Source organism: Kalmanozyma brasiliensis (genome assembly GCF_000497045.1).
Source record: "Kalmanozyma brasiliensis GHG001 unplaced genomic scaffold PSEUBRA_SCAF8, whole genome shotgun sequence".
In the NCBI taxonomy this organism is placed as follows: domain Eukaryota; kingdom Fungi; phylum Basidiomycota; class Ustilaginomycetes; order Ustilaginales; genus Kalmanozyma; species Kalmanozyma brasiliensis.
Genome location: NW_015961991.1, coordinates 330,691 through 344,984, shown reverse-complemented (window position 1 = coordinate 344,984; position 14,294 = coordinate 330,691). Strand labels below are relative to the sequence as shown.

The 14,294-nt window shown below is 58.5% G+C and overlaps 6 protein-coding genes across 6 annotated transcripts; 3 read left to right on the top strand and 3 right to left on the bottom strand.

Annotated features, from left to right (window-relative positions):
• Window positions 1-124: 124 nt before the first annotated feature.
• PSEUBRA_006063 (DNA photolyase, FAD-binding/Cryptochrome, C-terminal) lies at window positions 125-2,179 on the bottom strand (the record flags this gene model as incomplete). The annotated part of the gene is made up of 1 exon (XM_016439421.1): window positions 125-2,179. The coding sequence occupies one exon, from the start codon at window positions 2,177-2,179 to the stop codon at window positions 125-127; it is 2,055 nt and encodes a 684-aa protein (XP_016289758.1).
• Window positions 2,180-2,938: 759 nt separating this feature from the next.
• On the top strand, window positions 2,939-3,545 carry PSEUBRA_006062 (Magnesium transporter; the record flags this gene model as incomplete). Its single annotated transcript, XM_016439442.1, has 4 exons — window positions 2,939-2,978; window positions 3,086-3,183; window positions 3,268-3,371; window positions 3,464-3,545. 4 exons carry the CDS (start codon window positions 2,939-2,941, stop codon window positions 3,543-3,545), a joined length of 324 nt encoding a protein of 107 aa, XP_016289757.1.
• Window positions 3,546-3,673: 128 nt separating this feature from the next.
• Window positions 3,674-5,308, bottom strand: PSEUBRA_006061 (Amino acid/polyamine transporter I; the record flags this gene model as incomplete). The annotated part of the gene is made up of 1 exon (XM_016439427.1): window positions 3,674-5,308. The coding sequence occupies one exon, from the start codon at window positions 5,306-5,308 to the stop codon at window positions 3,674-3,676; it is 1,635 nt and encodes a 544-aa protein (XP_016289756.1).
• Window positions 5,309-6,345: 1,037 nt separating this feature from the next.
• On the top strand, window positions 6,346-8,451 carry PSEUBRA_006060 (Thioesterase superfamily; the record flags this gene model as incomplete). The annotated part of the gene is made up of 1 exon (XM_016439445.2): window positions 6,346-8,451. One exon carries the CDS (start codon window positions 6,346-6,348, stop codon window positions 8,449-8,451), a length of 2,106 nt encoding a protein of 701 aa, XP_016289755.2.
• Window positions 8,452-8,797: 346 nt separating this feature from the next.
• Window positions 8,798-11,359, top strand: PSEUBRA_006059 (ABC transporter-like protein; the record flags this gene model as incomplete). Its single annotated transcript, XM_016439443.1, has 1 exon — window positions 8,798-11,359. The coding sequence occupies one exon, from the start codon at window positions 8,798-8,800 to the stop codon at window positions 11,357-11,359; it is 2,562 nt and encodes an 853-aa protein (XP_016289754.1).
• Window positions 11,360-11,566: 207 nt separating this feature from the next.
• PSEUBRA_006058 (F-box domain protein) lies at window positions 11,567-13,582 on the bottom strand (the record flags this gene model as incomplete). The annotated part of the gene is made up of 2 exons (XM_059465681.1): window positions 11,567-12,098; window positions 12,672-13,582. 2 exons carry the CDS (start codon window positions 13,580-13,582, stop codon window positions 11,567-11,569), a joined length of 1,443 nt encoding a protein of 480 aa, XP_059321719.1.
• Between the last annotated feature and the right edge of the window lie 712 nt (window positions 13,583-14,294).

The window sequence follows — 14,294 nt, the reverse complement described above, 5'->3', positions numbered from 1 at the left end:
CTCCACCCCTCTCCATCCTCCTTTCTCACACCCTCATGATACCTGAACACAATCCTATGATACCGAAACACGATCCTCCGTTCAAAGCATTGTACATCAAAGCATCTATCCAAAATACAGGCATCTATTTCTTCTTCTTGTTCTTGCCGGTCTCGCTCTTGGCAGCCGTGGCACCCTTTCGTTTGGTCCCGCGTTCCTCCTTGTGTTCGTCCTCCTGACCGAGCACGTCGTCGTCCGAATCGTGCTCCTCCTCCTTCTTCACGTTGGCCCCACCCTTCTTGCCACCACTTGGTGCGCCCTCCGTAGTGTGCTCCTCTCCCTCGGGCGCCTTGGCCCAATCGGGGATCTTCGCACCGGGTCGATTCGCCCAATCAAACTCCTTTGGCTCCTTAAACCCATGCTTCTTCCGCAACATCGCCTCGGCCGTGCCGTTCATCACCTCCTTATCCGCACCGTGCAGGTTGGCCTGGTAACAGATCTTCATCCGCTGCATGTTCTCGCTCTTGGTCTCCTTCTCGTCCAACATTGGGAAGGGATAGTCCTTGCCGATGATGCACCCCGCTTTCTGCTGCACGTCCTTGGGCGCGTTGAACGGATCGTAGATGTACTTGTCCGGAAAGTTCTTAAGTTCCGGACAGTACTTGCGGATGAGGGCGCCGGTCTTGTCGTACTTTTGACCGAACGTGATCAGGCCGTAGAGGCGGAAGTACTGGGTGAAGAAGGCTGAGCAGGAGAGCCACATCCAGTTGCCCGGGTTCGAACACGGGTCCCAGTCGATGAGGTACTCGTCAAAGATCTCGGCCCCGCGCTCCCAGGAGATCCAGCATTGACCGCGCGTGAGGAAGGCGGCGACGGAATGACGACCGAGATGGTGCATCCAGCCCTCGAGGCGAAGCTGACGCATCAACGCGTCAATCCATGGGAAACCCGTTTGCCCAAGTTTGTATGCCGAAAGACGGGCTTCGCTCACCGCATCACCCGGTGGCCGGGGGAGAATGACTTGGCCATCCTTGTCATAGGCAGTAGGACAATACCAGTCGATGTACCGACAAGCAGAGTTACCACGGATCACCTGGAACGCATCACCGATCGCATGCTCCGCACACGCGTACATGTCGCGAAACAACAGCTGCCCATTAAGGTTCTCGGGTGGACCTGTAGCACTGCCCCCCTTGTACTTCTTCTTGGCCTCTTCGGCGTCCCACCAGAACTTGCGTACGGAGAGACAGCCGAACTTGAGGTAGGGCGACATGAGCGTTGTCGATGGGTCCTCCGCCGATTGACCAGGGGACGTTTTGGGTTTCGCGAAAGTGGCAATGTACTCGGCGTCCTTGCAGATCTTTGCGAGGCGTTCGAGTGCGAGGGTTTCGCCTCCCTTGATGGTTTCACGGATCTTGCTACGGTCCATGCCGAGCGATTCGAGCGTGGGGACGCTGAACAGATCAGATGCCTCGCCCGTGACGGTATCGTAGCAGGTCACCTTCTTGTCCCGCTGCCCGCCGAGTTCGGTAGAGTTGAGATCCACAGAGGCCGGCCCTTCGCGTCCCTTGCCCGTGTAGTGCGGCAACCCATCCAGACTCTTCGCCAGCTCCTTGAGCGTATCTTTGAGATTCTTCGCCTTCGAGTCCTTCAATTTGGGCAGCGGCAGATCCTTCGGCGCATCAATAGGTTTCGGTACAGCCCCCATATCCGCCACGATCTTCTGCAACGTACTCATCGCCATGGTCGGCTTGCCCTTATTCCTCTTCGTCACCTCCTCGGGATCAAACAAATGATGACCCTGAACAGCTACCACTTCGACCTTGCTCTTTTTGGCCGCCTCCAGAATCAGCCTATCACGTCGACGTCCGTACGCAGAGGGGTCCTTCTCGATCACCAGATGGGTGATGTTCCATCGCTTCCACAGTTCGGGGAGGAGCTCTGTGGGTTCTCCGCGAACAACCAGCAGCTGGGACTTGGATTGGGTGGATGTGATGTTCGACGAGAGATCCGTCATGGACTCGAGCAGGAAGCGGAAGCGGTTGATGCCGACGCGGTGCTTGTAGACGTAGTTCGGGTCCCAGCACCATACAGGGAAGAGGGCCGCGGGTTTCAGGTCGAGCGCAGCTTGCAGTGCGGGGGAGTCGTGCAGCCGCAGATCGGTGCGGAACCAGTACAGGACGCGGGCGGACTTCGACATCGTTGCAACTCGACGGTGGTGTTCTCGATGTGATGATGTGTGACGGCAGGAGGACGGATGGTGTGGATCCGAGACGGTTCCGCAGCGACGCAGACAAGGTCTAGGTGGGAGGAAACGAGCGTGGTTGGGCTCAGCTTCTACGGAATGAGGTTGACGGATGTGTGTGGGCAGCAAGGACGGACCACGGCTTGTCCTGCGGACTATAAGAGGACACCATCATGGTTCCGGACTCCGACGATGAGGCCATCCAGGACGTTCACGATAGTGGAGGCCGTTCCTCTCGACCTGTCATTCCCACATGCTGGGCAAAGCAACACCGGATCTGCAGAAGCAGAGCGGGTCAGCGCCTGGGCGTCCGGCGTCTGCTTTCATGCAAGCAATGTCTAGCTTCGGAAGCACCTTCTGGGATCGACTTGTGTCGGACAGCTTACGTTAAGAATGAAGTGCCGATCGTTGACGTCCCTCTGGCAATTCATGCATCGGCTAAAAGAGCGAGGGTGCAGCTTCGAGGCTGAATGTTAGGCCGTGTCAGGCTTGCAAAATCGGGTCAAGAGTTGCGCAACCTGTCCCGATCTGACTCGAGCTCTTCGCGTGATGCGCCGGGACCAACACCTGACAGATAGCGCTTTTGCTTCCCTAGATCACTCGAAGCATCTCGCAACCACACGCGCCATCACGACACTGACCCAGGACCTGCGCGGCATTCGAACAAGGCGACGTTCCAGCATCAGCGACGAACAATTGCACTACGAATTCACCATGACCGCCGCCGGCAAGCTGCTCCTCACATTCGGCACAAGTAGGTTCAGTCCTTGCGACGCTGCTAGGAAGCAATCGCCCAGCCCATCTAGGACGACAGATGCTGACTGTACAATCACCTCTTCCGCTACACTGTAACTGCTACAGTTGTGTTTCTGCACGCCGCATACTCGACATATGAGCACCTCTCGTTGAGGAAGTCGCTCGGCCTTGTCGGTGCAGAAGCCAAATCGATGCCCATCGATGTAAGTCTTGAACCACAACGACGTCCACCGAGACGTGCATGCTGATCCCAACGTTGCCTTGATACACCTGTCGACGACCTGCAGATCACGCTCGAGACACTCGTATCCTTCGTGGTCATCCTCACCGGCATCGCACTCACAGCGTTGCCGCTCAAGAACGTCACCTGGGCCAGTGAGATGCGCACAAAGTGAGTCGACCAATCGTCATCGCCTTGTAGCCGAGACCAGCGCAGCTGACACCATTTGCCCCTCATCTGACTGACTGCATCGGCGACAATAGATCCATCGACGAAGTCGACTCGCGCTCCAGCTTTGCCACGCTCACACATCGAGGTCAGATCCTCTTCGCCTCGTCCGACTAGGCACTCGCATCTCTGTCACGCAATCTCAGTCCAGCATTCTCAGAACATCACACACGCATCACTCCGTGGCTCTCGGACACGTTTCAAGTCGTTGACATTCATGTACAAGGGCATCAAGCTAGCCGCCTCTACTTCTCCTCCGAGCTGTGGCTGGCGACTTCCACCGTCGGCTTTGCGTCCTCCTTATGCGCCGCATGGGCGTGCTCCGGCCTGATCTGCGCAACCGCGTCCTCCGGCGCAGCACCGAGCGGACCAACATAGTGCCGACTGCCCCATGCGAACCACCAAGCCGCACTGAGCACAAAGAAGAAGGCAAACACCACGCTCGCATAGTTCATCGTCGGTGCCGTGACATCCTTGGCCGTGGGCATGCAGAACAACACGGTCGCCAGCACGATCCACACAAACGTGATCGCGTTGATCACGTATCCAAACCGGCCCAGGTTCCAGGGGGCGCCTTCGAGCATCTTGCGGCGACGGAACATGGCGATGACGATGGGGATGCCGTAGCTGATGCTGAGGCAGATGGTGGCGACGCCGGTGAAGGCCGAAAAGGCGGCGGTGTTTCCGAGGTAGATGAGACCGAGGAGCGAGACGACGACGGTGCTGAGGATGAGCGCGTTGAGGGGGAGGTCGAGCGACTTGTTGACTTTGGCCCAGTATTTGCTGCCTGGGATCGCGCCGTCACGGGCGAAGGCCCAGGTGCAGCGGAGGGCGACGGTGAGCGAACCAATGCCTGCGAAAGCGAATACGCCGAGGATGATGAACAGCAGACCAAAGCCGCCACCCGCCGAACCTGTGGCGAGTGAGAACAGAACGGGGATCGGCTGCCCTGCCGCCGTCGAGAGCAGATCCGCAGCATCCGGAGTCAGAACAAATAGCACCGGAATGAGGTAGACGAAACCGGTGATGCTGGCTGCGACGACGGACCACACGATCGCCTTGGGCACCTGCTTTTCCGGCTCGGCCACCTCCTCGCACAGCGCCGCGACGGTTCCGTACCCCGTCAGCGTGTACGCGGCCTGCAGCAGCCCAACAAAGAACGCCCACCCATCCGGCCACCCCGACGAGTTCTCCCACCCGGCAAACACAAACTCGGCATCCTTCCTCCCGTCCTTGGCGCGCGCCAGGATGGTGATGCCGATAATCACGGTGCCCGCGGCGGTCCAGTAGAAGCTCCACGTGTTGAGGCGATCCAGGTAATTGTACTTGACGCCGTAAGCGTTGACGACGGCGGCGATGAGCATGCACGCCCAGAAGGTGAGGATGGTCTGCCAAGCTTCGGGCGCCCACTCGTTGCCCCTAAACTGCGAGATGGCCGCCATGATGAGTTGAGCGCCGCCAAAGTTGATCGAGAGACACAGGGTCCAGTTGGCGACGAGAGAGACCCAGCCCACGATCCACGATGTCAAGGGGGCCCACTTTTTGGTCGAGACAAAGGCGGCCCATACATAGACTCCGCCCGAGGTCGGGTACATGGAGCACAGCTCGGCGAGAGAGGCGGCCATGCAGAGCGAGATCAGCGAGACCACCAGCCAGCCGTAGAGGATGGTCACGGGTCCACCACAGGTGAGGGCGATCGAGAAGGCCGTGCTCAGACCAAAGGGCGCGGCAATGATGGAGAAGCTCAGACCCAGGATGGTGAACATGCTCAGGTTGCGCTTGAGCTCGGAATTGTAGCCCAGCGAGGCGAGCTTGGCATCTGCACCGGCGCCGCTCGAGATGACCGAGTGGACGCTCGTGGTTTGCTTGATGTCCGTCATTTTGAGGAGGAAGCGATGACGGGCCTACGGGGTATGTTGATGCCTGATGGAGATCTCGAGTGTCGCTTTGCAGGGTATATTGCGACCGACCTTATCGAATCGAGACGTTGACTTCAGAGGGACGTCTTGCTGCCGTATGGTCCTGACGATGAAGGGAAAGGGATGTCAAGATGAAGAGCACCGGATGCTTTAAGAAGGGCAGACGCGAAGGGTCTGAGGCGGCGAATTGGCCCGTCGACACAACAAGCACACAAGGAAGGCAGCTGGAATGCTTATCAGCTCGATACGAGTCCACGTTCAAGACGCGCGATTGCCATGTGTCTGTGTTGTGCCTGGACCGAGGTTGAGGATAAGGCGGCGGGCGGGGACGAAAGCGTATCGAGAGTTGGTCGGTCGGTACGCCGGTCTCGGTCAGGTGGTAGGTACTGAAAGCCAATTTAAGGCGACCGGACTACGAATCTCTGATGTTCAGGCACGGGACGCGGTTCAAGAGGGACGCTTGCGCTATCGCATCGTTAAGGACAAGCTGTCTGACGAGAGAAAGGGGGGGGGGAGTAAGAGGTCGGGGCTCGCAGCTACACTCAAAAGTGCGGGACATGGGCATACCCTGAGCCTAAAAGCAAGGGCGGATAAGCGAGCGCAACCGACGAGTCGGGCCGTCTGAGAAAGGAGCAGCAGATAAGAGGTTGAGCTGTGTTGTTTGGCCCGTGTGACCATGTTGGACAGCGTGTTACTGCCTGCTGCTGCTGTTGCTGCACACTGATTAGAGCGGAGTTGGGATCGAGGTGGACAAGGGGCGAGCCAATCAGCGGTCAACCACGCGAGATTGAGGCTTGGCACGATCCAATTTCCTCGAGCTGTTACACCTTGAAACACAACAAACGTCAGAAAATGCATGCACGGACGACGGAAGGTCGGACAGCTCAATGACCGCTTGCGGTGTTGGACCCTGCATTCCAGACAAAGCCACACTGCCAAGCCTCGCCAGTGCTCTGACTGCGACTCAGCTTCTCACCACCACCATCTAGGGCGCGAGGATGTCGTCGGCTCCATCATGGAGAGACGCAAACGCGTCGCAGCTCTACACCGTCGGTGTCGTCGGTGTCGGTGCCTTCTTTCTGCTGCGCTCGGGGTTGAACGTAGCTTCGGCACTCATCCAGTCTCCAAAGCAGAACCGTGCGGAGAGCAGCAACAAAAAGCAGCTTCATACCCGAGAGGGGAGCGCAACGTCCATGCTCAGATCACACAGCTCGTCCGGAGCTGAGACTCAACCCAGGCAAGGCAAGACGACTGACGAAAGCACGGTGCAGGTCACATACCCCATCACGGTCGAAATGTGCGACAACGCCTTCCATTCGGGAGCCTCCTTCGCCAATCGTCGGTCGGACTTGTCAGAAGATGTCCCAGAGGCCCTTCCAAAAATCCGTGCTGGTGCACTTTTCAAGCTGATTGACGTCGTCGCAGGTGCTTCGTCACGCAAACACGCCGAGCTCAGCTGCGTCACAATCAGCGTCGACTCGGTGTTGCTGCTCGCTCCCATCTATCTTGGCGACCTCGTCCATCTGTCGGCCTCGGTCAACCGCGCTTGGGGCAGCAGCCTCGAAGTGGGCGTCCGCGTCGTCAAAGAAGATCCTCGCTCAGGTGCTCGCGAATACGTCAGTCATGCTTATATGACCTTCGTCGCCGTCTCCCCTTCAGCGAATGCCAAGCCAGGCTCGTCATCGCAGCCGCCCGCCAGAGTGCGTTTGGCGTCTCGCCCGAATCTTGCTCCAGCCTCGATGTGGCATCAACTTGCTGCTCTTCTGACTGGAGATAGCGGGCCCCCTCCAGCGCCGAAACCGCAACTCCAACCCTTGCTGCCAAGGACACCACTCGAAGCGAGGCGACACATTCTGGCAGGACGAAGGCGCGCCAAGCGCATCGCGATGGCAAAGAAGGGAGAAGCAAGGGACGGAGTCACGACGCAAGTCAAGGAACAACTCAAACAGGAAGTGCAGGAGATCTCAAGGACAGGCGGCAAATGGAGAGGCCCAGCAGAGGCGGAAGCGGGAGGATGGACACCGGGAAGGCTCAAGATCGATCAAGCAGATCTGCTGTCTTCAGCTGTGGGCGGCGACGTGTCAGCCGTTCCAGGCTCAAAGACAGCACAAGCATCGCAGCTCGAAGCGCTTGAGCTTGAGTTTGTCGTTCGAGCTTACGTCTCGCGAGATCCAGCTGTCACGGTCAAGCACGACGAAGGCATGGTCGAGATCAACCTGGCAGGCGATATCCCACTCCGACATCCGCTCAAGGTAGTCGAGAGGCTAGCGAAGCAGCTCGAGGACGAGCAGCAGCAGGAGTACGAGGCGCCATCTCACGCGCTCTTTGCCAGCAAGATTCCCGATTCCGGCGCGTTACCCTTGCCGTCCCCCAGCGCGCCCAGGACAGCTCGACCGCACTTTGTCGACGGCGAGAAGTACGACCGACCCGCTTCGCCGCCCATGACGCCCGCCACGCGACGTCGCTCCATCTTCACGCCCCTCAAAGCGACGCAGGAGCGCGAGGGCGATACGGACCTCGACCAGTCCACCACAGGCACGCCGATCAAGCCGCACACCCCGCACACGCTCACGCGCGCCCGTCTCGCCGCCAAACTCACCAAGCCCATTGCGGTCGCCAAGACCATGGCGCGAACGCTGCACCTCGTGTTTCCGGAGCACACCAACAGCGTCGGCGTGCTGTTCGGCGGTCAGCTGATGGACTGGATGGAGGAGTCGGCGTTGCTGGCCGTGCGTCATGTGGGACGTGGGCGTCGGTGGGGTACCGTGTCGCTAGACGGACTGGAGTTCGAGCAAGCTGTAGCGGTAGGGGAGAGCATGACGTTTACGGCTGTGGTGGTGCGCACGTTTGTTCAGTCGTGCGAGGTGTATGTGCTTGCAGAGGCCGAATCGCCGAATGGAACGAGGAGGGTGACCAACGATGCACTGTTCACACTCGCGTTCCCGCTGGACGAGGCGGACTCGGGCAGGGGAAGGATGCTGAGACAGGTCGAGATGCCAAAAGGGTCAGCACTGGAGACATTTGCGGGGGTGGCGGTGAAGCGAAGGCAGACCAGGCTGGAGCTCAAGTCGATGCTCGTGCGGATCTACTCGAATCCGGGCTAGCGGGATCGCAATGCCGACGGGAAGCATCGTCGTAAGACGTCTGTGCGCGTGTGTGACTCAAAGCTCCTCGGACGAAGTGATGGACGGATGTCGGGAGTGTCGATGATATGACTCGAAAGCGCAAAGCTAGGATGACTCTTTACGCGGTTCTTCGGATTGCGGAGCTCGGCAATCTAAAGTTTTGGACCCTGACGGCCAGTTTTTGCGGTTGGGAGAAGCGGTCCATGCAGCATCAGACGTCGTCTGGTTCTCGCTCCCCCCAACCTCCTTCATGTCTATAAAGGCACGATCATGTCTCGACTCCCTTCAATCCCATTAGCAGTCTAGCGCATAGCATCAAGGCAAGATGACAAGCAACATCGACCGCTACCTCAGCATCATCCCGAAAGCAGTGGTCGACACCACTAAGGCGCTCAAGACGTATCCCAAGCTCGAGGCTGTTCTCCAGGGCTACGCATCGAGCAGCACGGAAGAGCGATCGAAGGAAGAGAGGAGGGCAGAGCTGGAGAAGAAGCTGCGACCGATCCTGACCGACGCAGGAGTGGGTAAGAAGGCGGTGCTCGAGATTGTCGAGGCGTGTCTTGCTGTTCCCACCACCGCGTCTGTCCCCGAAGTCACCGCGCAATCTATCGCTTCCTCTTCGAGCAATGACGCGACCGCACCAACATCAAGCGGATCCACATCGAAGGAGAAGTCCGAGCGCAGCCGTAAGTCCGAACGCACCCTCAAAGGGGCCGCTGCCCGACGCGCCTCTCCCAGCGAAGAGGCGAGCGCCGTCCTAGCCGACCTCTACCTCGACAACCCGGATCCCAAAGTCCGCCTCATCACCGCCCTCTCGCAAGAATCGCGCTTCCACCTCGACTGCACCGATACCGCGTCGCTCGACATCGACCTTTCTGGGGTCACCCTCACCCTTGCCGGTCGGGACCTCCTCTCTGATGCGCACCTTCGTTTGAAACCTGGCACGCACTATGGCCTCGTCGGTCGGAATGGCAGTGGCAAATCGACACTGCTCACTGCGATTGGCGAAAAGCTCATTCCAGGCCTATCAAGGGGGATGAAGATCCTATTCGTTAGCCAGCTGACCAACGCGCGCGCGGCGGAGGAGGACCCGGAGGCGACGGTGATCCAGGTGGTTGTGCGGAGCGATACGGAGCGGAGGCGGGCGAGCGACGAGTGCGAGTCGTTGTCCAAGGTGCTCGAAGAGGCGAATGAGGACAAGATAAGACGGGTAGTATTGGGACTGGAGCTGGAGAGATCGAAAGAGAGGTTGCGGGAGGCGAGGAAGCTAGCGGTGAAATGGTCGGGCGCTCGAGGGTTGGGTGCGAGAAAAGACCTGCTGGTGGCAGAGTCCGAGTTCGAGGCTGCCCAGCAGGCTCTCCGTTCCCCACCTTCCTCCGAACAAGTGGATGCGTCGCACTGGTCGACGCTGGCGGGCAAGATGCTGCTCGAGTCGCAAACAGTGCTTGACAGCGTCGATGCGACCACCACGGAGGCGCGCGCGCAGAAGATCCTCCACGGTCTCGGGTTCAGTCCCGACCGCATCCTTGCACCCTACAGCACCCTGTCGGGAGGCTGGAAATCCCGTGCGTGCCTCGCATCCGCCCTGCTCCAACCCGCCCACCTGCTGCTGCTCGACGAACCAGTCAACTACCTCGACCTCCCCGCGGTGCTCTTCGTGCAAGAATTCATCGCCACCCTCCCACACACGGTCGTCACCGTCTCGCACGATCGCGAGTTCCTCAACGCCGTCTCTTCCTCCCTCGTCCTCCTCCGTCACAACAAGCTTCAATACTTCGACGGAAATCTGACCGACTACGAGCGCGAATCGCGACGCGAACGTCTGTTTCGTCAACGTCAATCCGAAGCACTCGATAAGAAGCGCGAAAAGGTGCAGAAGTCGATCGAATCCGTCGCGCGAGCAGCGAAAAAGTCCGGGGACGATAACAAGATGCGCATGGTCAAGAGTCGACAGCGCAAGCTAGACGAGAGGTGGGGTGTCGAGGTGAATGCAAAGGGGCATCGGTTCAAGCTGAATCGCGATTTTGGTGGATACCATCTGACCAGTAGAGGTGGGGTCGAGACCGAGGCCGAGGAGGAGAGGGTCAGATTTTCGTTCCAGGATCCGGAGGGGTTGCGGTTTCCGGGGAATCTGGTGCATGCGGAAGGGGTGAGTGTGAAGTATAAGGGCGCGGAGAGGGATACGATCAGGGGTGTGGGGTTGACCATTGGGCCAGGAGAGAGGGTGGGGGTGGTTGGACCGAACGGACATGGTAAGACGACACTGCTCAATGCTATTACGGGCAAGATCAGTCCTAGCAAGGGGACGGTGGAGCGACATCCAAGAGCGACGATCGGAATCTATGCACAGCACACCCTCGAACTGCTCAGCTCGCTCACAACGACCGCACTCGCCCACTTCACGGAAGCATTTCCAAGCGCACCCGAAGCACAGGCGAGATCGTTCCTCGGTCAACTCGGGCTCAAGGGTCGTACCGCGGATACGATCCCGCTGACAGGCCTGAGCGGTGGACAGCTGGTGCGACTGGGTCTCGCGGAGGTCATGTGGAACAGCCCCGACCTGGTCATCCTGGACGAGGTTACGACGCATCTCGACAGCGATACGATCGACGCGCTGATTGACGCGCTGCAGGCATATACCGGAGCGGTGCTGCTGGTGAGCCACGACAGGTACGCCGTCAAGCGCATCATCGAGCTCGCCCCGGATCCGGCTGCGGATGACGAAGAAGAGGAAGACAGGGATGACGAGGATGAGGTCTCAGACGTCAAGACGGCAGCGAGGGAGCCGGGAAGGACGTATTTGCTGCAGGATGGCTCGCTCAAGCTGCTCGACGGCGGCATGGATCGGTACACAAACTCGGTCATCAGGCGACTCGAGGCGACGTGATTGTCACATCTGTCGGAATCGAGACCTTGCATTTCTTTCGTCATGAGGTTGCTGGTGTTCATTGCGTTTGCGTCTGATGCTTGAACATGGAGATGTCTTGATGCATGGGCGAGCTAGGATGTGGCCGACCGGGGATGATAAACTCGGCATGGACCTTGAAAGGAGGAGCCCGGGGCGTGACAGTGATAAACCGTCTTTTGCGCTGTGCTACAGCGGTATATACTCGATCTGCAGGTCGGCAACTACCAGCCGCATCGCTTCTTTGACATCGTCCTCGATGCCGACCATGTGGGTGAGTCTGAGCGTACGCAACCTGCAGCACTTCGACGCGTCCTTCAGAGGCGGATCGTCCTCCTGACGAAGGAATTCTTGAGGCCCGTTCCTTTGGCTTCGAGAAGAGCCTCGTTCAAACGGGATGATCTTCGATGCCTTTGCGGCTCCTGCTCGCAATGTTTCGAGTGTTTTGGCAGCCTTGCGCCGGGCCGTAGCCAGGCCGTCTCCGGCTTGAACGTAGTCGCGAATCAGAAGGGTATGGGCAAGTGCTCGTAGGTCCAATTGACGAGCATATAGAGTGATCTCCTGCAACTTGGGCAAAGGGAAGCGCACGGCGGGTTCAGAATCGACAACAGTCCTTCTTGGCAGCAAAAAGATGAAGGTCGAGAGGCTGGCGGCCGCTAAGTCCAGAACCTCGAGATTGCGCAATTCTTGCAAGGCCTGTAGGATGACCTGGTCTTCGAGCCTAAGTAGTCCATTAACAAGACCCAGTTTCCGAACCATTGGACTCGACCGAAGTGTCTGAGCTACGAGGCTGTTGTGGTCATCACGAGCAATTTCTTCGACCGCTATGCTGAGATTTATGCTGAGATCCCGCACTGTTGGGAAAATGAATCGAAGGCGATCGTCCATCAAAAGTCTTGACACTTTGATCAATCTTGGGAAAGTGAGAGACATCGGCTGAGCGACCGCAGCTCGACCCGCTCGAGACCGAGCCGGCCAATCTTCGTCTGTCCATTCCTCGAGATGTTCCGTCAGACTTCGAACAGCCTCGACGTCGGCAGCGTAGTCTGACTGGGCGGGATCCAGACGCATGAAGGGGTTGTGACCGTGCAGCTTTCGCACCTTGCGCAGATGCCGAAGAAAACAGCGATGATACAGCACACCCGAAGTGATCACGAAAGATTCCAGCGAGAAAGGCTCCTTGTCTTGGGTCAGCTTGTCTTCAGACATGGAATTGGACAGAGTCCCCATGTCCATCCCCCTTTGAACTCTGATGACCAGAGATTCAAGTCGGGGGCAATGCCGGTACAATGACTCGTAACACTGCCCAAGACCCCATGTCTCGATGTCAATGTGCGTGAGGGTTTCGGAGGACAGTCGTAGGATGGTGAGCGCCTTGCCAAGGAAGTCCCTGGGGAACTGTACGAATAATTCGACGTGCTCGAGACGATGGCGAGCTTTTTCGGCGCCTGCGTTGATGTAATTGAGCCACTTGATAGCCATGCCTTCCGTCACGGTCGTCGTGGTTGGCTTCGCCTTGACTACCAGTGAGGTCCAAAGGCCAGGTGACATCACGAGAAGGTGGCGCCAAGGGCGACACGTCTGACTCATGGCCACACGGCTATTTGTGTCCAGGTGAAGAGCGACCTCGATGAGTATCTCGTTCGGGAGGCGATTCATCAGGGACCCGCCCAAAATCTTGCGTGCCTGCTTCTGAAGCCTACGAAGCCAAGTATTCCTTGTCGGTCGATCGTACTTCTCTGCCGAGGCGGCAGCCTTCTCGAGACAAGCGCGCGCCTGTTCCGTGTGGCCTGCGTCCTTGAGCACTGCTGCAGTTTGTATATACGCGGCGACGTCGTCCGGATCGATCTTGAGGACTGCCTTTGCATCCTTGAGTGCCAGAGTGTGAGACTTTTGACGGCGATAGGCTTCGGATCGAGCCCAGAGGAGGTTCTTGCGAGACTTGATGGTTGTCTTGCTTGGTGCTCTAGGCTTTTCCTGTAGAGCAGTGGACGCCACTGCGATGAGTTCGTCGTCGTCGCCGATTCTTCTCGCTGCAACTACATCTTGTTCCGCGGCGGACAAGCGGGCCTCGAGCGTGTCGCTGAGCTGTCCGTCGTCACTTGGCTTCTTGGAGTCGGGCATCTTGACCTTCGGTAGAGAGTTGGTCTGCTCGTCTCGACCGCGCTTGAGGTGGAGGTGGGGGTCATGGCGGGCGACCCACATCGCGAGCCTTTGTGGACCAGCGGGTCAGCCCTTTGGCGCAGCGAGCTCGGTCATGGCCCGTGTGTCTGAGTGGTGCGAAATGAAGTGGATGTGACAGACAAAGAGGAAACTGAACGCTTTGTGTTCAGCGCAGCGAGCAAAGTGTCACTTTCAGGGTCCAGCACTTTTTCCTCGCGCTTTGTGGGACGCGGACAGCCCTCTCGAGACGTGTCGCGAGCCAGCGCAGCAGCGCACTGCGCATAACGCTGAGGAGGAAAGTTGCGAATGTGACTTTAGAGAAAGAGCGTGGGACCATGTGTCACCAACCTGATCAGTGATGAGGGCTCTGACACTCAATGACTACTGGACGAAGCAGGCCAAGGTTGAGCTTGCGAGCCAGCCGAAAAAGCTTGTCATCGGCAAGCTGAACCCACCCCGGATCACCCGATGCCTTTGCCCCGGCTGAACATCTTGCAGGCTCGGGAGGTCATACCGCGGCAAATCCCTCTCAGATGCATCGAAATGTTCGCAGCGCCTGCCAAAGGAAACAACAGCGAAAAGGACAAGAGCGAGTTTGCCGGTGTGCGGGGGAGAGCGCAAGCTAAGCGGCGGAAAAGATTGCCGACCGCCGTCCCTGACCGGTAATCTCGCGGTGTGTGTGTTTTTTGAGCTCGAAAATTGAACCGTGCCAGACCAGAGTCGCCGTGCTGCATACGACACACCCACGAACTTC